Source organism: Erpetoichthys calabaricus, chromosome 11, assembly GCF_900747795.2.
Source record: "Erpetoichthys calabaricus chromosome 11, fErpCal1.3, whole genome shotgun sequence".
NCBI classification, from domain to species: Eukaryota; Metazoa; Chordata; class Cladistia; order Polypteriformes; family Polypteridae; genus Erpetoichthys; species Erpetoichthys calabaricus.
Genome location: NC_041404.2, coordinates 127,615,427 through 127,638,513, shown reverse-complemented (window position 1 = coordinate 127,638,513; position 23,087 = coordinate 127,615,427). Strand labels below are relative to the sequence as shown.

The window sequence follows — 23,087 nt, the reverse complement described above, 5'->3', positions numbered from 1 at the left end:
TCAACACATCAACTTCAAGAACTGACTGTTCACTTGCTGCCTAATACATCCCACCCCTCGGCATGTGCCATTGTAATGAGATATTTGAAGTTATTCACTTCACCTGTCTGTGGTTTTAATGTTGTGGCTAATGGGCATACATCATTCAATATACACATACATACATGTAAACACACACATACTATTTTATATTACCATATCCGGAGCCATCGAGAGTGCCAGTCTTTTCATCAGCTCTGTGTATGACTGTATGTGTACTTTTGTACTTTTATTTTTCCATTGTGAATTTCCCCTTGGGATTAATAAACTATCTATCTATACTGTATTATAATATATTATATTATATCTCTCAAGGCTTCTGTATCAACTCCATGTCTTGGTAGTTTGTTCCAGAGTCCCACAACTCCTTGTGTAAAGAAGTTCTTCCTGGCTTCAGTCTTAAATGCACAGCCCTCTTTAAATCACCACTGATGTCCTCAAGAACGTTTTCAGCTCAATGGCTCATATCTGCCTGGTGGTATAGAATTCACCTTGTCCATTTTAGTCTGTGTATAATGCAAGTGTAGTGATGGTCTGCTCCCAGGTGCAGTCAAGTGTGTCTATCAGTCACGCCTTCAATATCTTGCTGCACTGCTCAATTACTTTTGTCTATCAAGCCATTAAAAAATAATCAGCATATAGCATTGGCCGCTCTCACAGTGCTTGATCGTCAGAGATGGAGAAGCCTCTATGATTCAATTCAGCTTTCTTCAGGCTCACGAATAACACATGCAGCCCGGCAGGTTTTGATATAAACAGAGAAAGCAGTTGCCGGGCTCACAGGTATGCAGTCACTACTCTGTTTCATCAACATTCCCTGCTGTACCCCAATGCCAAAAAAGCATCTTTCTAAAACCCACTTAACACAAATCAGGTTCACAAGAGCAGCCAGCACTGGCCACAAGGCAGTACGCTGCTCTGGACAAGACACACAGCCATCGCAGGACCCACAAACACTGACACTGGGTCAGCCAGAAATCAGAAATTATCTGAACACACGACAGTGAATCTGCACTGCTCCACTGTCGTCAGTTTCTTTTTAATTATAATAAATATTATTATTACTCTAACAGGAAACTCAATATTCTCAAGAGATTAGTCTTTTGTGATCTTACAGTCCTTGATTCTACCATACCTGTAAAAGTTCCAGGACAACAACAGGCTGAATGACACCCTTGTAATGATGTATTAGGGTCTGTACAGGAATCCCAGGCTTTGTCATGATGTGGAAGAGCACGGCCTCCAGCATTCCCTTACACACTGGCTTATTTAAACTGCCGTCGACAATCCTCCAGGGACGACTGATGAAGCCGATTTCCTCACATTGCTGTTGAGAAAGCAGATAAATGTTTGAAGTTCGAATGACTAAAAACAAAACGAAGAGAGAGTGTCAAGTGTGTGTCAGTGCTGTTCTCTGCCACTGATACCAACTGGCATTGTGTTTTTAAATGTTGAGTTATTCCAGCAGTACGCAGGTCATGCCATCTATTACTACTACAAACAACGACTATGAAAATGGCTGCTGATCTCCTCCAGCTTGCAACTGACCACATTTGCATATCCTTCTACTCTTGATGACGCCGTCATCAACATTACTAAACATTGATTATTTTACATTGACTGCTGAAGTGAGAAACAATGAATAAATGTCACACTTACAATCACTGTACAAACAACAAATTTGCAAACTATTGGTGCTCCAATTATTTCACTTCAGTAAACGATGGCTATAAACTCACTTGAAATGGCGTTGTAATATTTTCACACATCGTGGACAACAAAGTACACATTCACCCTGAGCCTTATGTGGTGAAGGGGAGAACAACGCGCCTGAACTGTGAGTGAAGAGCTGCACAATCCTGCATTTTTGGTGGGGGAATTGAAGACAAATGTGAAAACATACACAAACAATGTAAGCTATGTGCAAAGAAATGATTTCATTTTCCATTCACCTCAAGTGATATTAGACTAAGTGTGGCTTTTGACGGCAGGGCAGTAGGGACGCGCTTGACGGGATGCTGAGCTGACCGACCATTCGTGAGAACAAATGGATTGAGACCCCACCTGGCGTAGGCCTGACGGTTACAATGCTGAAAAAACTGTGTGGCAGATGTTGTGCTAAGGGGGTGATAAAGACACTCGTGTGACTAAGTTACCTGCAGGACCTTCACAAACATGAAACGGAATTCAGACACGAGACACACAAAGCTGAAGGGCGTCATTGACGTTGGTCTGAACGCTGAAGACAAGGCTGAGCTCTGAAAGTGGTTTTCTTGTAATATGAAATGAAAAGGAAGACTACAAAATGGTCCTGACAAAAGCCATTTTGAAAGTTGTTTTTTATGCTGTCGTCTGTGCTAGATTAGCAGCTGCGTAAGCTGAAGTTGAAGTATTGAAAAATGAGATGAAGATGTGTTGAATTTCAAACACAACTTTGAATGAGGGACACGAACAAAATGTAAATTAAAGCCCACTTTCGTGCTTCTACACAGCTTAGCTTTTAAAGACCAGCACTCACCTCTCCTTCTCCTCATCAGTCACATTTTCTTCTAGTTTGTCATCGATTTCTAGAAGAATATAAAAACAGATAAGACTATTATTTGAATAAATGTTCATTAAGCCGTCAAGTAGAACATTTGTCTGTACTGACAGCAGATAAATCCATGTCTACACAAGTGCCTACTGACCATCTCCTGCATTGTCTTCCATGTCCCAGACTCCGGATCCTGCCCAGGGTCTCTGCCTTCCTGTGCCAGCACAGCAGTGTCTTTGATGTGGACAACACCATCATCTGGAGAAGTTCTTGAAGTACTTTGGTTTTCCTCTGTGCTTTCCAGCACCAAGTTGCTACCCACAGACATCACTGAATTGGTGACCTCCGTGGGTGCAGACAATGCTTCTTGAGATCTGCTGGTTTCTTCTGGGGTGGGGTTATTAAATGGCAGATGAGCCTTTTACTGCTGGGGGCTCCATCTTCCTCGCCTGGCGCTTCCAGTTTACGTTTAATTGACCGTGAATTGTCTCTGCTGTTTCTGCTTCTTTTAGAGGCCAAAGGTGCGCTCGTATATGAAGCAACCATGGGCTTGAGTATTTAAATGCAACGAGCCGATGAGTGTTTGCTCCAACTTCAAGCACTTCCTCCAGCTTGATTAGATCCTGTATTAAAATTAATATAAAACAAGTTAAACTTTCCATGTACTATTCACAGACATGTGAGCAGAAGTACTGCACCACCTTCATCAAGACAATGTGATTAAAGAAAAGGCCATACTACATACAAATACAAACATGCAATGAAATTACCAAACCTTTGCTATAATTGCTGTAGGTACAAACAAAAATAAAGAAATAAAACAGTGAGGTACACTCAGTACCTCAGCATAATACGAAGGATCGCAGGAATCGTGGGAAGGAGGGGTCCTTTCATCGGATTGGCTGGCCCAGCGCTGTTTCAGCCATGGAATGGCCAAATGGAAAAGGCAGCTTGATGGATGAGGTCTCCAGGACTCTAAATATATCCAAATCTTCTTATGTGATATCATCTACTGTTAAATTGTGCTCCGTACTTCTAAAATTTTTATTTTTATACTGTATTGAGGATTTGTTCTGTTCTGTGTATTGTATTGTATTGACCTCCTTCTTTTTGACACCCACTGCACGCCCAACCTACCTGGAAAGGGCTCTCTCTTTGAACTGCCCGTTCCCCAAGGTTTCTTCCATTTTTTCCCTACAAGGGTTTTCTTGGGAGTTTTTTCTCGTCTTTTTAGAGAGTCAAGGCTGGGGGGCTGTCAAGAGGCCAGGGCCTGTTAAAGCCCATTGCGGCCACTTCTTGTGTGATTTTGGGCTATATAAAAATAAATTGTATTGTACTGTAATAATATCAACCTCCTTTAAAAAAAAAGATTACAGCGATTACCTAAACCATAGGTACAAAAACCATACAATTAAAAAAATTCAAATATCAATAATTAATATAAACACCGGAATAAAAAGAAGGGCATAAGCCGTTGGTTGTTTAATTTGATAATCCTACTTCCCGACTTTGGGCGCATCTACTGTAAGAGGTGCAGTCACCCTTTCCTTTTCCCCTCGGGTTCTGGGCCCAGCTAACAGCTCTTGACTGAGGAGTGAAGGCATTCCTTCCTACTGCAAGGTAAAGGCAATTCAGAAACATATAATGGGGTCTCACCACACAAGGCCAAGAACCTCCAAAATCAACCCAAAACTTCACTGGCAACCAGTGGAGAGAGGCAAGCACTGGAGTAACGAGATCTCCATGCCTAGATGAGCAACTGCAGTTAGGATTAATGGAAGATGAGCCACAGCTGCTGGGCGGAAGGCAAGGAAAGAAGGGATTACGATATTCCACACGAGATGATTTAAAAGCATGAATCACTTTCTCAGTGTCCTAAGAGAGAAAGGACTTTTCTAATTTTAGTAATACAGTGAAACCTCAGTTTGCGAGCATAATTCGTTCCGGAAAACGTGCTCATGGTCCAAAGCACTCGTATATCAAAGTGAATTTCCCCATAAGAAATAATGGAAACTCAGATGATTTGTTCCACAACCCAAAACTATTCATATAAAAATGATTAATACAAAAATATAAAGTAAAAATACATAAAACAAATTAACCTGCACTTTACCTTTGAAAAGAATCATGGCTGGTGTGAGTGAGTTTCTAAACTCTTGTGGGATTGCACCCAACGGGACGACACACGGAAGAGCGTCCCAAAGCAATCGCAGTCTCCCAGCGCTGTAGCAGTTCGCCGTAAAAGCGAATCCGAAAAGATCGCGGACATGCTATAAGTGCCTGCCATCGATGGGTGATACAAGGAACATTATAAATGTGCAGGGCCCTGCCTGACTGCTGTGTCTGTGTATAGGAAGCGGCAGATCCCGCTACAATAAATAACCGCGCTGTTGCTGTTTCACGCTGAATAAAGCTGGTGTTTGCTAAAGTACTGAGACTCAGCTTTGTGTTTTAGGGTGCAAGACGGGGATTCGCACGTCACAACACGTGAGCACGCGCACACACACACGAACGTGCACACACACATGCACGCATGCACACACATACACAAACACGCGCATTGTGCGCACACACACACACAGTCACAATGCTAATGCTGTAGTAAAACACTTCACGCTCGTACGGATGTTGACTATATGAGTGAGGCACGCCGACTCAGACGGAGAATAGGAGACGATTGCCCACAATCCTGCAGCGAAGAGAAAGAGAAGAACCATCAGCTCAGTTGTGATCACATGACGCTCAGCAGACAAAGCGTATACATACTACTCGTACTGCAAGACCTTGCTCGTTTATCAAGTCAAAATTTATTAAAAAATTTTTGCTCGTCTTGCAAAACACTCGTAAACCAAGTTACTCGCAAACCGAGGTTCCACTGTATTGTTAAATTGGTATTCAAAGACAAATTGAGCTAAGCATCAAAAATTGATGGCAGAGTTTCTAACAGAAGATTTGACACGAGAAGATAAAAGGGCAAGAATTAGCATCAATTCCACAGAAATATTATTGGCACCAATAAAAAGAAATTCAGTGCAGTTCAGGTGGTCCTTCATTGCGACATAAAGCATCTGACCGACCCCTGTAAGTTTCAGTTCAGTGCTGGTTCTGAAAACTGAACACAGGATTGGATAAATGAGCAGTGGCATAGCAATGGCGACGTAAAGGCTGTGATGTGTGGCAACAAAACTGGAAAACCACTGAGAACACAGTGACGAGCCTCAGATCTGCAACTACATGGACACAATGCTGAGAGGGCAAAATTGGGCCAGAAGAGGTACAAGCAGAGGGAAATATGTTACTAGAGGTACTAAAAGTATATATATATATATTTTTTTTTTTTTATTTTATTTTATTAATTTTATGTAATCATTCCATACAAACAGATCAATTTATAACAAAAAAAAATTGAAGACAAATCAAACCCCACCCCTGACAAGGAGAGCTTAGCCAAAGGAGAATTGCTTAGGGCTTTTTAATAAGGCAACAATAAACAAAAGAAAGGAAGAAATAAATATCTATGTAAATAAGAGATGGAGAAGGGAAATAAATGTGGGCAAATAGTTATTTCTCTTATTCTATAAAATAATATTGATTAGATCCTGCCAGGTTTTGAAAATATTCTGTACAGATCCTCTGAGAATTTGATTTTTACAATTTCAAATAATATAAAACATCGGTTTCCCACTGACTTATCAGAGGAGAGTTAGGATTCTTCCAATTTAACAAAATAAGTCTGCGTGCCACAAGTGTAGTGAATGCAATCACCGTTTGCTTGTCCTTCTCCACTTCAAGTCCGTCTGGGAGAACACTGAACACAGCTCTTAATGGGTTAGGGAGGGATTGTGACCCCAAGGCTGTCTGAAAGACACTTAAAAATTTTGGTCCAAAATGATGTTAGTTTGGTGCAGGCCCAGAACATGTGACCCAGTGAGGCAGGAGCTTGGTTGCAGCGTTCAAAGGTTGGATCTTGCCCTGGAAACATTTTGGACAGTTTTAAGCGAGACAGATGAGCTCGATATATAATTTTTAGTTGAATACCCTAAGTTCTTGTCTATAAGCCGACGCTCATGTATTAGCCGGAGACCAAAAATCATAACGAATTTTTTAAAATAAAATCGTATCATAGATAAGCCGGACTCATGGATAAGCCAAACGTACTATAACCTATAACTAATAGAAGGGGAGGGAGGTCAGTGGTCTCACTCGCGCCCATTTAATTTCTTTAAGGGGGGAGAGAGTGTGAGATATTGCCGTCTCTCTCACTCCCCGCATGGCGCGGTTGGAGCGGCCGGAGCGCGTTCTTTCTGCTCTGGGCGTCGCCGAGTCAACACGAGCGCGTAGCGGTCATTAAATTGTGATTTTATATGTAAGCATATTTAAATATATATCGCGGATTTCTGCGGACAATGGGTCTTTTAATTTCTGGGTACATGCTTCCTCAGTTGGTTTCATACAAGGGACGCTATTGGCAGATGGCTGAGAAGCTACCCGGCTTACTGTTCTCTCTCTCTTGCGCTGACTATCTGTGATCCTGACGTATGGGGGCTTGAGCAGGGGGGCTGTTTGCACACCTAGACGATACGGACGCTCGTCTAAAAATGCTGAAAGATTATCTTCACGTTGCTATCTTTTTGTAAAGCTGATTCCTGAAAAGACATGCTGCACAGTGCTTCGCATACTTAAAAGCTCGAAGGGCACGTATTGATTTTTGACGTGAAAAACAAACTCTACCCTCTCCTCTCTCTCTTTGTCTGCTCCTGACGGAGGGGGTGTGAGCTGCGCCTTCAACAGCTTTGTGCCGCGGTGCTTCGCATACTTTAAAAGCCAAACAGACATATTGATTTGTTTGCTTCACTCCTTGAAGAGGAAGATAGTGTTTGCATTCTTTTAATTGTGAGACGGAACTGTCATCTCTGTCTTGTCATGGAGCACAGTTTAAACTTTTGAAAAAGAGACAAATGTTTGTTGCAGTGTTTGAATAACGTTCCTGTCTCTCTACAACCTCCTGTGTTTCTGCGCAAATCTGTGACCCAAGCATGACAATATAAAAATAACCATATAAACATATGGTTTCTACTTCGCGGATATTCTTATTTCGCGGGTGGCTCTGGAACGCAACCCCCGCGATGGATGTATAAGCCGGACTTATGTATAAGCCGATATTCTATTTTTTTCATTTTCACAACTTTTTTCCTTAGATAAGCCGCGGCTTATAGACAAGAACTTAGGGTAATTCCATGCTTTGCGCATATAGAACTCGAGTGAATTCTCTGCTTTGCTACCTTCCACTCCTTTTCTGATATATTGATTAAGAGATCTTCTTCCCAATGTCCTCTTGGGTCTTTGAAAGGTAGGGGACTCTAATAAGATTTTATATAATGCACAAATGATGTTTAATTCCTCGAAATTGAGCAGTATTTTTTCCAGCATTGTGGAGGGTGCAAGGTGGGGGAAATCGGGCAATTTCTGTTTTAACAAAATTTCTAATTTGAAGATAGTGAAAAAAATGTGTAGCTGGGAGGTAAAATTTGGAATGTAATTGTTCAAAAGATGCAAATATGTTGTCTATATAAAGATCTCTGAGCATTTTAATCCCAAAACTTTTCCAGGTATTAAAAACTGGATATACTTGCGAGGGTTGAAAGAGGTGGTTCTCTTGCAGAGGTGCCACAGATAAAAGATTCTCCATCTTAAAATGCTTTCTGAATTGGTTCCATGTTCTGAGTGAGTAAAGCACAATTGGGTTATTAGTATATTTGCGATAACTTGCATTTATTGGAGAGCAGAGCAGGGAGTATAAAGAAGTACTACAGGATTTTACTTCTATTGCGGACCAAGCCTGTGTATGTTCATTTATTTGTGTCCAGGTTTTTATGGCTTGTATGTTTGCTGCCCAGTAATAAAACTGAAAATTAGGTAAAGCCATGCCACCTTCTGCCTTTGTAGGGTCGCTCTTCAGATATGTGGGTGTTTGAGTTCCAAATGAACGAGGTTATTGTTGAATCTAATTGCTTAAAAACTATTTATTGATATACAGTATATTGGAATGTTTTGAAATAAAAAAAAAAGTAGTTTAGGAAGGATATTCATCTTAACAACGTTAATTCTTCCGGCTAGAGTGAGATGAAGGGTTGACCATCTATGCAAGTCTTGCTTAATTTTTTCCATACAGACGGCAAAATTTTGTTGATAAACAGCTTTATGTTTACTTGTGATATTTACCCCTAGGTATTTAAACTGATCTGCTATGGTAAAAGGTAGGGTGTCTAATTTAATATTATATGCTTGTGGAATTCACTAGAAAGAGTATACTTTTATTCAGATTAATTCTAAGACCAGATATCTTTGAAATTCTGTGAGTGCTGTTAATACTGCAGGCACAGTGTTTTCTGGGTCTGATATATATAAGACCATATCATCTGCATATAGAGAAATTTTCTGTTCCAGTCCTTCTCTGATAATTCCCTTTATCTGATAAGAATGTTGACAGTGAACCGCCAGTGGTTCAATGGCGATTGCAAACAGCAGTGGTAACAAGGGACATCCTTGTCTGGTACCACGTTCTAGCTTAAAGTAGTCTGAACAAATGTTGTTAATACAAACTGAAGCTTCTGGATTGGTATACAGTAGTTTGATCCATGCACAAATATTCGGGCCAAACCCAAATTTCTCCAATGCAGTGAAAAGGTAGTTCCATTCAATCATATCAAATGCTTTTTTTGCGTCTAATGATAGTAATATCTCTGGGGTGTTTGATTTTGCTGGTGAATATATAACATTAAACAAGCGTCGGAGATTGGAAGATAGATGTCGGCCTTTAATAAATCCAGTTTGATCCTGTGATATTAACCGAGGGCAGCACTTACTCTCAAAAATTCTAGCTAGAAGGATGGAGAATCTTATCATTATTATTCAGGAGTGAAATTGGTCTGTATGATGCACATTGTAACAAGTCCTTATTTTGTTTAGGAAAGACGGTGATTAATGCTTGACGAAATGTTTGAGGTAGTATTTGGTTGTCTCTAGCTTCTGTAAATGTTGCCAATAAGAGGGGGAGCTAGCGGAGTGGAGAATTTCTTATAAAATTCTACGGGGTAACCATCAGGGCCTGCTGATTTCCCGCTTTGAAGTGACTTTATAGCATCTAGTAATTCTGTTAGCGTCAGAGGTTTATCCAGTTCCTCAGCACTTAAAGCATCTATTTGTGTCTGTAATGTATCCAGAAATGCATTAGATTGTGTGCTGTCTTCTTTAAACTCAGTAGAATATAAGGATTTATAATAATCTCTAAATGTGTACATTATATTTTTATGGTCAATGATTTCTTCTCCATTCGTGTTGGTGATTACTGGTATTGCATTGCGAACTTCGTTTGTGAACTTGTTGAGCTAAAAGCTTATTAGCTTTCTCTCCGCGTACTAAAAGAATATTATAAAAAAATAAAAATAAATGAAGGTGGCAGCCAATAATCTTTTTATTTACAATAAGGTTTAGCATGTTCGACATAAACTGAATGTGTAAGGACAATGTGTTTAATCCTAACATCAATGGGCTCTGCAGACCCTAATATTGCGAATGGTATCAGTAAAGCAAGCTCACCTCAACATACTGCCGAAGGGACCGCGTCCTTCCTTCCTTACTTTCTTCAAAGCTGAGAAATTTGTTTTTGCAGATCGTTTTTTATCACACCCAAAGGACTTGCTTTCCTCAATGGCACAGGTTATTTCAAGGACTGCTTGCAGATCTTCGGCAGTGTAACCGTATTCCTCCACACACAGCTTCCTAAACTTGTCCAGTCTACAAACATCCTTGGACTTTCTCAGAATTCTGGTGAAATTTCCCGGAAGCTGACAGTCCTCAAAAATTTGTTCAGTGACCTTAGAAATTCCTACAGAAGTCAAAATGGTAAAACACATTAGTAGGCTGAATTGCTCATGTGGAGGAGTCAGACTGCTTTTCTCGTGTATTTAATCGGGTGATCAATGCCACCTTGGAGCAAAATTGTGCAACCCGATTGTTCAGAGAAGTCAAATTTCTAAAATGCCATGTAAACACTAATTCTGATTAATCGGTTTATTGGCCTCTGAGAAGCCTGATTAACAGACATCTAGAAACAACTGCATTGTGAAAGGGTCTGGTGACGAGTTTTACTAAAGAGGATAACAAGCTAACCATTCAAAATAACAACAGAAGCACAAAAACAGATCAGCAAAATACTGGCGCTATGCATGGCGCGCCTGGAGGAACAAGATGCCTACATGACGCCATAATTAGTGCTGGTAAAACAAACCACCTTTTCTTGACCGTCAGATGTCAGCGTTAGCCTTTGAATAAGATCTTCTTTTAATGAAATTTATTTGAACAGTGACGTTCAATCCGACAGCTTTACTGCAAGGTGAAGTAAATTAATTACAAATCTAAAATACAGACTAACTGACTATACAGTATAAATAATTATACCCCTTTACTATGATGCACCTAAATTATCACTGGCACAGTCAAACAGTTGTAAGTTGCTCACTAGCATGTGATTCCGAAGTGAAAACCTACAACCCCATGCCCCACTCCTTCAGCCTTTCTTTAAAGGTGTACACGGCCATATTATACACACCCAACTGGCTCACACTTTCATGCCTTTCAATATCATAAAATTCAAAACACAGCAAAAACAAATCCCTGTGGTCTCCAAACAGGATTAGAAAGCAGCCACAGCACAAACGGCAGCAGCGGACTCCATCACAAAATGCACTCGACGGTATTCACAAGGCCGAGTTTACAGCTTTCTGATCATATTCTGTTCACACCGGGGTTTCTTGGCTCACGAGTTACTGTCGTTTTCAGCCGTTATTGAGTCGCGGTGGGTTGATTAAGCAGTCGACGCTGCCCGGAAGATTGTACTCAATTACTAAAGGACGACTGTCCACGATATACCAAAGGGGGATGCTCCGATGACTCTCCTGGTTTAAACAATTTTGATATTTAAAATCTCTTAAATTATTTTGCTTTTAAGGACAGAAAAGAATATCAAGGAAATATGGGGCCAGTGACGTGTGTGTATATGGGTAAGTAAATGTAAGCTTTTTACATTAGTCTGGCTTAATGTTTTTATGTGACTAATGGCATTGCCAATTTCTACTCAAAAGATAATACAATTCATATTTCATGATTTGAATACCATAGCTAGAATTGCACCTTGGGAAAATGTACAGAACTGCTTAATATTCTTAGAATTTATTCAAAGCAAAAGATCACATTAATTCATTATGAATTGACACATAGACAGGCAAGAGAAGAATTCTAACCTGGCCGACAGAACCAGTGGTGGGCCGGAGTGACACGCAGTTTGACCTTCAATTGGCACGAGTTCACCACAACATTGTCACAGGTGTTAAGGTTACGGGTGTTTACTATGCCAGGAGAACAGAAGCCCCTCATCAGCAGGTAATTGGTATGAGAGGCCTGCCTGGCTTTCACCTCAATTTTTCGTTTATTTTCTAGGTCCTCTGCCTCTTCTTCTTCTTCCTCCTCCTCATCCATACCATCCTTTAATAGGCTGTGAAAAAGAATAGCAAAGGAGATGAATGCAATTCCATATTCTATTCCATTCATAAACGCATCTCGATACAGCATCATCCAGTGTCAAGGCCACAGGGAACCACCGCACGCACATGTACAGCACTCGGTCCCCAACCAACCTACATTGCAGGCCTTTGGGATGTGAGAGGAAAACAGACAAACACAAGGAGGCCACGACGACAGCAATGAGACAGAGACTATTGAACACAAGAACGTATTAAAAAACTACAATCTGATTCATGTGTTAAAGTGAAGGGACGTTTTGTTTCTAACAAACTCTCTTTATACAAATAAACCACGAGGCCTGCTTCAGGCTACAATAATGAAATGATCTTTGGCAGAACTAGAATAAACTGGATTTGTACAAAGTCAAATGAGCAGCCTGGACAAAGCAGGTTCTCGACACCGGAGGCTAAGCTGAGGAGCTGCCACCTCTCGGAGACACAGCGCACGTCCATCCGCCTTAAATTAGGGAACTTTTACCAGAGCTGTACTGGCATACACAGTAAAAATAGTGTGCCACGAAATTTAGGCTGGAAAGAGGTACATGCATTACGTTTGCCAAGATAAATATTCTTCAAGTTTTTAATTATGTTAATTGATTAAAGCAGGGGTGTCAAACTCCAGGCCTGGAGGGCCGCAGTGGCTGCAGTTTTCATTCTGACCCTTTTCCTAATCAGCGAGCAGTTTTCACTGCTAACTAACTCCTTTTCCCTTCATTTTAGTAGCCCTGTTTTTAAGGATTCAGTCCTCTGAATTGATTCGTTCTTCATGAAATGGCAGCCAAACAGAAATGAGACATGAAACGAGCCAACAGATGAGCAGCTAAACTGGGATTTCAAACTCCAACCAATTTCACTCCAGCAAATCTAATGAGAAGCTGATTCTCGCTGTTAATTAAACCCGTTATTTAATTCCGCGGCTTGTTGCTGCTCTCATTCTGCCACAGCGGACGTTTCCAAAACTGTTGATTTTCTGTTCATCAAAATATTTTGGTGACCTGAGAGATCAACCTTACCGAGACCTTCAATTTTCTTTATTTTTTTCAGATATTGTGTGACGGGTACAGGTGAGCTGGTCATGTGGCGGCTCGTTTTGGGTCTCCTTATTGTTTGGCTGCTAATTGAAAAAAAGAGACAACTAAGGGGGTTGAGTCAAGTTAATTAAAACTAAAGCAAAAGAAGTTAATTAGCAGCAAAAACAGTTCACTAATGAAGAAGATGGTTAGAATGAAAACCTGCAGCCACTGCAGCCCTCCAGGCCTGGAGTTCGACACCCATGGATTAAAAGTTTAATTCTGTAAAATAGTCTTAGATAAATAAGCAACTGAAGAATAACCCAACATGATACAGCAAGTTAAAAAATATTCAATTTTCAAACACAATGGTGTAATTTAAATGAAACGTGGCTCATAAAGCCTAATTTATATCTGCCCACTTTAAATGTGCATAAATATCCTATGGACTTAGTTGCCTGGCATCCCCCTCTGCCAGCTCATCAAAAGACATGACAAAACGATCGTTTTACCCCTTTGTGACTTCATTGTCCATCATGGCGCTGTCCACAACCACAATCTGTTCAGGAATAGCCACATCTACAGACAGGAAGCCAAGGATAAATAAAGACAGGCTGAAGAGGCAATATCCACCAGGAGCATCCATGGGGAACAGCATCATTTCAGTTTTTGAGTCCACTGGATCTTTATCCATAAAAGAGAACTTATTTGGCTTATCTTCCGATCCCACACTCTTTAGCTGTTCTGAAAACCGGTCTAATTCTGCACACAGAGTATTGGGAAAGCGCCATGTGAAGAACCTGCAGCAAGCAGCAGAAAACAGGCAAAAACATTCTGTCAAAGCGAGCACTACTACAATCGGGTTTACAAGGCAAATGAGCTAATAAGATAAATACACTCACTTTATGATTCATTAATAAATCAAGACAATAATGTCATCAGGACACAACTTCACCAGGCTGAAGGTAAAGGGTACGTTTATCACAAATTAAAAGGTAAGTACTGTAATGGACAGCCGGGTCCCATGCCCGGCAGGGACGCCCCTGCTGCATCTGTTCCTGGGGATTAGCCATGGACAGTTCAATACCTCCCCCGGGACGCTTGGTGGCAGCCTCCCTGGCAGACGATGATTCTCCAACCTGGCGCATGGCTCCATGGGAGATGGAGTCCTCCACAGCCTGGTTGGGGGCTCGGATGGCCGCTAGGGGGAGTTGCATGGAGTCTGCAGCCCAGCTGGTCGAATCTTCAGCCCCACCCGGAAGAGCAATTAGAACCAGGTGGTCAAGCTCCTGGAATGCTTCCGGGTGGGCTATAAAAAGGGCCAGCCACCACCACTCAGAGAGCCAGAGTTGGGAGGAAGGAGACGACACTTGTGGAGGAGTGGTGTGGAAAAGAGTGCTTTTGGGACTGTGTATTGCCTGTGGGTCACTGGGAAGACGTGCACCCATGGGTGAAGAGAAAAATAAAAGTCCTTGTGCTTTATACGTGCTTCTGTGTCGGGTCGGGCGCCTATATAGCGCCTTTTCTACAGTACTTATGTTTCTAAAAAGCCATGGAGAAAGGGTGGGACTTCCACTCCTGTCTAAACATGGGGGGCTTGCAGGGCAGAGTAAAGAATGTTTGCCAAAAGGAAGCTGAGTGACCGTGTGAACACCAGGATCCACCTTACTTCACCCGTCTATCTCACATTACACATCTTCATCAGCAAGGTGACAGTATTACTTTGACATGTCATCATCTCACAATGGGACATAAAAACAAACAAACATTTAAATGGCCCGCTCCAATTGTTTCTCCAAATATAAACTCATCCACACAGAACCAGCACATGGATATCATCATGTGGCCTAATCTGCTCATTAAATTTTTTCCCTCTTGATTTACACCCTCAGATACAAAAAATATATAAAGATAATAACAGAGCCTCTGATAAAATTGCTTTTTGGGACACCAAGTTACTGATGTCTGATAGACTGGACTCCTTTGGTTCTGTGTCACTTCGGAAAATCCTTGGGTACCGCTGGTTTGACTTTCTGTCAGATGGGCGGTTGCTCATGGGGTCCCAATGAGGCACATTACCTGCATTGTGAGGGAGCGTCAGTTACCGCACTACGGCCATGTGATGCGATTCCCTGAGGGTGATCCAGCTCATAAGATCCTCATTGTGAGGGACCCGAGTGGTTGATCAGGCCAAGGGGATGCCCCTAAGTAACACCTGGCTGTGGCAGACAGAAGGTCATTTCCGTAGGGTGGGACTGGACCACATGTCTGCTTGGGGGGGTTGCCAACTGGGGTTCCTGAGCTGTTTCGTCATGTGGTGGGTGCGGCAACTCACTGTACCAGTGCATGCTCCCCAACCTGATCTAAGCTTTTGTACATTTCTTTATAAAAATCATGCAAACAATTTGCAATAGAAATTGGGAGTTGCAGACAAGTCTTGGAGGTATCCCCTCACACAGGGGTCATAAATGCATTAAAATTCTTAACACCCTTTTCACTACCTGCTGAAATATGGACACCAGTTAGTTTCTCGCTGTGTTATGTATGACTGCGTTCACTGAGCATCCTCTTTGCTGGCTGTCAGGTTAACACAGCAAAACAGGGACAGTGGCTTTCACTTGTGCTGGGCGAACTGGGCAAGTATTGAGGACGAAAGTATTATAATGAGGACGACAGAAAAATGGTAGAAAACGCAGGGCAAGCCTATTTGGCGCGGCTCAGTGTCAATTTTGTAAAGCACTCTGGGACAAATAAAGAATCCAAAAAAAGTTTGCAAATTACTTGCGTTTTCAAAATATAATGTACAAGAATTCACATACATAAGAATTTATATTTGCTGTATTTTTTTCTGAATAGTGACAAACAAAAAGCCATCCACTGGTGACTCGTATGACTATGAGCAAGTCACCTTGGAACATGAAAAAGAAGCCCTGACTTGAATGCTGCTTAGGGGAAAAAAAACAGTGTTCACTCAAAACTTTATTGTTAATTTGGCATAAATCTCTTCTCGGGGATAAAAGGCAAAAAAGGAATCTCCGCTAAACCACCCCCAGATTCAAGAGGAATGCTTAAGAGCACAATCTCATTGAGGGCAGGTGTCATTTGTTTGGCCATTAATAGTTTGGCATAGTTGACTAAAACGAGTTTGAGTGTTTAAATACAGTAAGTGAATGACTGGCATGGCTACTTAAAGAAAAACACAGTACAAAATGTAATTAGCTTGGCAGAAACCCCTGTTCTCCAAGAAAGGGCAGAAGGGCAACAACAAAAGAGCAATCAAGTGGTCTTGAATCCCCAAAATGTAACACTTTTCAGGAAAATTCTGTCAATTAAAATGTATTTAAGCTTGCTCCGGACACCCTGGAGGTAGAATTAAAGAGGGAATTAAAACAAAACTGAGTGCCATTATGAACAATGCTGCACATTATGAACAATGCTGCACATCCTTCTCTGTGACAAACTAAGACTGAGGACTTTCAACCAACAAATTCTTCAGCAGAGGTGTTTCATGGAAACACTACGGGAGCTCCTTCATACCAACAGCAATATGCCGTGATAGTGCCTCACTGTGGCTGGCACTGCCAAGTCACATGTTTTCCTTCTTTTGAATTTTCTTGCTTTATGTGTGTTGGCTGGGATTGGCTCCAGCAGACCCCCCCGTGACCCTGTGTTCGGATTCAGCAGGTTGGAAAATGGCTGGATGGATGGATGTTTGCTTAACAAAAAAACTGACAAAAGGTTATTGCTGTTGATAGCAGCACATTGCCTTGAGGTACAAAGGACTAAAAGATTTGCTCCATCATGCTACCCAAAATGTAATGCGAGGTATCATTAATTAAAATTAGAATACGTGGAACTATCATTATAGACACTGAACAGTACTGTTCAACTAAACTTGAACTTTTAAAACAGCTTGCCATGCGTATGTGTGTGTGGCTTTAATCTTGAAGACATTAATGCATTTCAAGGAATGGATTGAGGTTTGTGTTGAAGTGCTGCTTCACTTCTACTCCCTGCAATGTGTAATGCTAACTACTTTTGTTTTTTGTTAGTTATTTTCATATTTGTCCAGTGTGTTTTACAAAAAGGACTACTGAAGCTTTTCTAGGATTGACAAATCTTTTATCTTCCTGGTCCTTTAAGTCACCAGATACTTTGTGTTAAATTCTCTCCCTAACTATACTTTATTCCATGGACCTACTGATGGGGTAAGCACAATAAATTATAACTTTTCATCCTTCACAAAAGAGAGTAGGGTTTCCCTTTCCGAAATACAAATATACAGGTGCATCTCAATAAATTAAAATATCATTGAAAAGTTAATTTATTTCAGTAACTCAATTCAAAAAAGTGAAACTCGTATTATATAGATTCATTACACACAGAGTGATATATTTCAAGCATTTATTTCTTTTCATTTTTCTGATTATGGTTTACAGGTAATGAAAATTATAATATTACGTAAGACCAATAAAAATGATTTTTAATACAGAAAAGTTGGCCTACTGAAAAGTATGTCCATGTATGCACTCAATACTTGGTCAAGGCTTCTTTTGCATGAATTAGTGCATCAGTGCGTTGTGGCATGGAGGCGATCAGCCTGTGGCACTGCTGAGGTGTTATGGAAGCCCAGGATGCTTGGATAGCGGCCTTCAGCTCGTCTGTATTGTTGGGTCTGGTGTCTCTCATCTTCCCCTTGACAATACCCCATAGATTCTCTATGGAGTTTAGGTCAGGCGAGTTTGCTGGCCCATCAAGCACAGTGATACCTTGGTCATTAAACCAGGTATTGGTACTTTTGGCAGTGTGGGCAGGTGCCAAGTCCTGCAAGAAAATGAAATCGGCACCTTTACAAAGTTTGTCAGCAGCGGGAAGCATGAAGTGCTCCAAAATTTCCTGGTAGACGGCTGCGCTGACTTTGGACTTGATAAAACACAGTGGACCAACACCAGCAGCTGACATGGCTCACCAAATCATCAGATTAGAAACTTCACACTGGACCTCATGCAACTTCTGTGCCTCTCCACTCTTCCTCCAGACTCTGGGACCTTGATTTCCAAATGAAATGCAAAATTGACTTTCATCTGAAAAGGACTTTCTTTCCGTTTTTCTCCTTAGCCCAGGTAAGATGCTTCTGATGTTGTCTCTGGTTCAGGAGTGGCCTGACACAAGGGATGCTGTGACAGTTGTAGCCCCCGTCCTGGATATGTCTGTGTGTGGTGGCTCTTGAAACATTGACTCCAGCCGCACTCCACTCCTTGTGAATCTCCCCCAAATTCTTGAATGGGCTGTGCTTCATAATCCATTCAAGGCTGCAGTTATCCCTGTTGCTTGTGCACCTTTTCTTTCACATTTTTTCCTTCCACTCAACTCTCCATTAATATGTTTGGATACAGCACTCTGAACTGCCAGCTTCTTTAGCAATGACCTTTTGTGGCTTACCTTCTTTGTGTGGCCTACTGAACCAGACTGAGAGACCATTTAAACGCTCAGGACAACTTTGCAGGTGTTTTGGGTTAATTAGCTAAGTGGAGTGGGACACCATGAGTCTACAATATTCAACTTTTTCACAATATTCTAATTTTCTCAGATACTGAATTTTGGGTTTTCATCAGCTATAAGCCATAACCAGCAAAATGAAAGAAATAAACACTTGAAATACATCCCTCTGTGTGTAATGACTCTATACACGAGTTTCACTTTTTGAATTACTGAAATAAATTAACTTTTCGATGACATTCTAATTTATTGAGATGCACCTGTAAAAAGAGACAGAAGTGACAGAATTGCACAGCAAGAGATCTTCTTCCCTCTAAAAGGCTAAACCCAACTAAATCTTCTTGAACACTTCTGCACCGTTACTGTTCCAAGTAACAGTTCTCTGAATGTCCAGAATGATTTATTAAAGCTGAAATGTTGGTAATCACTTGTCTGTGTGTGTGTGTGTGTATGATGACTTCCACACCAATACTCTAGTCAATGTTATAATCGTGGTTACATTTGAACAATTTGCACCGTTTTCCAAATTCGAAAGCAGCAGCTCCAAACCATCTTTGTAATGTGACCCATTTTAGGCCTGTGTACCATCAGCACAGCTTGCAGCTGAAGCTCCTGACTTTCATTTCAATGTGAGGGGGCCTTTGAGCCAATCGAAACTTTATACAGCACCCGTCAGACTTTACTGGACCAGCATACTAAACCACTTCTAACCTTTTTAAGATTGTAGTATGTGGGAGTGATAATTCACATTATCCCCCACCCCCCCCCCCCTCACTTTCTTTCTTTACTTTCTCAGGGAGACGGGGGGCTTCGGGTTGTGGTATCCAAATTAATCAAAATAAGATGTGCACAACTGGTCTAAAGGTTTAGAACACCCCCATTTTTTTTAGCTTTTTATTGAAATTTAACCAGTGCAAGTCCAGGAAATAACCTGAAATGGTAAAAAAAAGGTAAGAAGTAAACTGCCGGAAGTTTAGGTTACCAAAAAACAGAAAAACAACGTAATTTTCAGACTTGCATAAGAAGGCCTTTTTATGGACCAAATAAATAGGTTAATAACTTACAACTGTGTTGTAGGAAAGGAAGTGAATTAAGCCTTGAAAGTTGATACAAACAATTCCAACAGGTGTCCCAACTTTTGCCGATTACTTACAAACCCACTGTCTGTATAAAAGTGGAGTTTGAACAAACTGTGCTGCTGCACCCGCTGAAGCATTATCTGGACAATACTGCACTGTACAGTGCTACCATAATGGTGAGAAAAAGGCACTTAAAATAAGGCACACAGACCATTCTAACCATTAAAAGTGTACGTCTTTCTTTTAGAGAAATTGCAAAGAAAGCCAAGGTCTCAGTGAGTACAGTTTTCTATTCCATCAAAAGGAACTTTGAAACTGGAGGAAACTTTTACAGTCTCCAAAGCACAACAGAATCGGAATACAGCAGCTTCAAGAACAGCTTTACAGCCGTGCAGTATTTGTATCCCCAAATGATGTGTTCTGTGCTTTATTTTCAGAGTACACTGAGACTGGAGGTGGATCCTGAACCAAGCAAACCACTTTTTTTCCTATTTTTCGGGTTTAGCAATGGCTTTCTTACCACCTCTCAACCTGTCAAATCTGCAGCTCGAAGTGTTCTCTTCACATTTTAAAGTGCCACTTGCTTACATCGACGACTGTCCTGTGAGGCACCTATCACGTAAGCTGTTGACTCTCAGAGGCTTGTCTTCTGATCCTGACATGGCTTTTGGTCTGCTACAGCCAGCTTCTAAGCTCCTTTGGATGGTGTAGGGACCTCACGGACAGCTTGGCTCTTTTTTTTCGCAATTTCTCTAAAGTAAAGACCTATAATAGGAAGCTGGGAAAAACTGCAGAGAACCTAGATGGCAAAAACATCTGTCCTTCAACAATGACACTACCTGTTGTGCATGTCGTCCTTGTTACATCCTCCCAAGAACTTTTCTCACAAGGAGATGTTGGATGGGTGGGCTAGAAGATTTTGTATTCAGTTTAGAAGGTCCACTTTGGAGATGTTAAATTCAGTGTGGGTGTACCTTTGTGTCTGTCACTAATTGCTTTATACTCCTTTTAAAAAAATGATATTGGCAACCACATTACAGATTATGTATACTTTTATTGTGTAAGCTTTTTTCTTTGCAAAAGACACTCCAGCAATTCTAGATGATCAGCACTGGATGAAGACACTAAATAGAAGATAGGGGCAAAATAAAAAATCCCATTTTAATTCAAGCTACCAATGCCTTTGTCACTTGCATTTCAAAACAAAGACACCCGAGTACAGAAGGATTTTAAGAGCAATGTGGGAGTATTTTATATCATGTCTCTGCCATTTTAGAATTTACTTTTCCATGAAAACCCCCAGATTAAGACACACTGCTCAGCTATAACAGCTTTACACAATATCATCTACCACTGGTCAGAATAACTGCTAGCTAGCTAGATAGATAACTAGATAGCTAGATAGAATACTTTATTAACTTTCTAGTCCCATGAGAAAGTGTTAATGCACTGACAACAAAAGAAAATGGTTCTTCGGTGTGACCATTTGTTTTGCATGCCTAAATATCATCATGTATTGCTAATCTGTTTATTTTAAAACTAAAAACATGCAAAAGTAGTGTATATTCCATAATGAATATCAAAAAGGATTGGTAATAGTTCAAATCAGAATTAATTATTACAGGGAAAAGAGAGGGAATTCTGGGAAATGTTTTGCAGTTCACAGGGAAATTAAATGGCTGCACATCTAACTTATGAAGTAGCAAGGTAAAGGTCCAATCAAAACAAGCTGTAAATTACACAATCGCTAATCACATTTAGTTGTAGTGATGGCAGACAATAATTAGAAAGTGGTTTATTTAACAGTATTTTACTAAAGATGCATGTTTTGGACATTGTAAGCATATGTCTGGATGATTTAACATATAGATTACGTGCCGTTAGCGATGTGATGTTTTGGTGTTTGTTGCTCAGTGTTGCTCACCATGGATGCCTGTTACTTTAATAAAACTTTTATTTCTTAGGTTATTTTGCAACAAATTCTATGAAACTGTAGTTCAAAAGCAAATACTTTACCTGACAAATGCACTGTATATGTAAGAATTACACAACGTGTGGTGCATTATACTACATAAAACTAAACACACAACCTGAACTCCAAGTAGTCAATCATTTCTGTTACACTACACCCAACACCATGTTAATTGTCACTACAAAAAATAAAACTGTACAGCAGTTCATTCTTCTTTTGACTCCTACCTGTAATATGATTGTGAGAGCTGATAAGACATTGCTGCAAAAGGCAAAGCACGACTCTTCTTAGGTCCCAAAATCTGATTCACCCGACGCCGATTTACCAGTCCTTTTTTTTGGCACTCTTTAAAAACCTGATACAGAAGGTCTTCCTTGTATTTTCGATACAAATAAAATGTCTGCAGTAATCAAAAAAAAAAAAAAAAGAAATCTTAATGTGTAATGTTTGTTTCTGTAACTCTATATATTTTTAACCCTTTCATTTTACATGGATTCAATTTTTATTAATATAAGCTCTTAGATCACAGGTTATTGCTAAATTTGCAGTTTTTTGCCCAAATAAAGACACTTAGCAACAAAAAGTGCCCTTTTTTTCAGAAAACATGAATGTGTATAAAATGTATAATCATGCTGTGAGAAGATTCAAGAGTATTAGATAAACTTTATTAATCCCAAAGGGAAATTTAGATACATACAGCAGCAGCAACACAACAAATCAAAGATACAGACTCACAGGGCAAATAATACAAAATCGATCAATCAATGTATATTGTGCAGTCAATTACCTTAAAGAGTAAAAGCATTTAATCTGGGACGCTGGAGTAAAACACTGAATTATCTGATCATTTGGGGTCCGATGGGCTAATATGACAGCTTTCAATTAAATCTGGCCAAAAAAAAAAAAAAGCGGAGCATAGATGCCACGTGCTTTGAGGCAAAATTAATTCTCTCTTATATGGAGGTTTTACAAATCTTATCATTCTATTCTAGTCCCATGAGAACGTCATTTTAATATGTATAGAAAAGTATCAAATATTCTGTGCACCTTCTGAATTCAGTAGGGGTTTTCCAAGTTTTAACAGGATTTTTATATTTCCCAGAATTCATCAGATATTCTATGTGAAACAATACCCACTCTTGTTCACCAACGCTCACCCTGTGCCTTTTTCCTGCTCCCTCAATTGCCTGACCCATATCCCAATTTCAGATCACCACTTAATTTCATCAGCTTGCCATTAAGACATAAAGGTAGAAGTTAAAACATAAACAGTATTTTTACAAGGATTGGGTGGTAAACAAAAACATTAAAATGTTTACCTTGGGCCAATCAGTTAAGACAACAGTACATACTGACTCAACTGATCTAAAGTAT

At 40.4% G+C, this 23,087-nt stretch overlaps 1 protein-coding gene and 1 long non-coding RNA gene across 2 annotated transcripts in view; both read right to left on the bottom strand.

The window, feature by feature from the left end:
* Window positions 1–1,213: 1,213 nt before the first annotated feature.
* On the bottom strand, window positions 1,214–2,958 carry LOC127529600 (uncharacterized). The gene is made up of 3 exons (XR_007936217.1): window positions 2,727–2,958; window positions 2,548–2,606; window positions 1,214–1,357 (listed from the first exon to the last, which is right to left on the bottom strand). It is a non-coding gene; the product is annotated as an uncharacterized LOC127529600 (long non-coding RNA).
* Window positions 2,959–3,051: 93 nt separating this feature from the next.
* Window positions 3,052–23,087, bottom strand: part of LOC114660898 (general transcription factor 3C polypeptide 1-like) — a 70,537-nt gene continuing 50,501 nt past the window's right edge. Inside the window, exons 30-34 of the mRNA XM_028813884.2 lie at window positions 21,941–22,113; window positions 13,676–13,963; window positions 11,875–12,125; window positions 10,172–10,460; window positions 3,052–3,195 (exon numbers count right to left, since the gene is read on the bottom strand). Of these exons, the coding sequence (XP_028669717.2) occupies window positions 3,189–3,195; window positions 10,172–10,460; window positions 11,875–12,125; window positions 13,676–13,963; window positions 21,941–22,113 (1,008 nt within the window). The 3' untranslated portion in view covers window positions 3,052–3,188. The remainder of the gene's footprint in view (window positions 3,196–10,171; window positions 10,461–11,874; window positions 12,126–13,675; window positions 13,964–21,940; window positions 22,114–23,087) is intronic.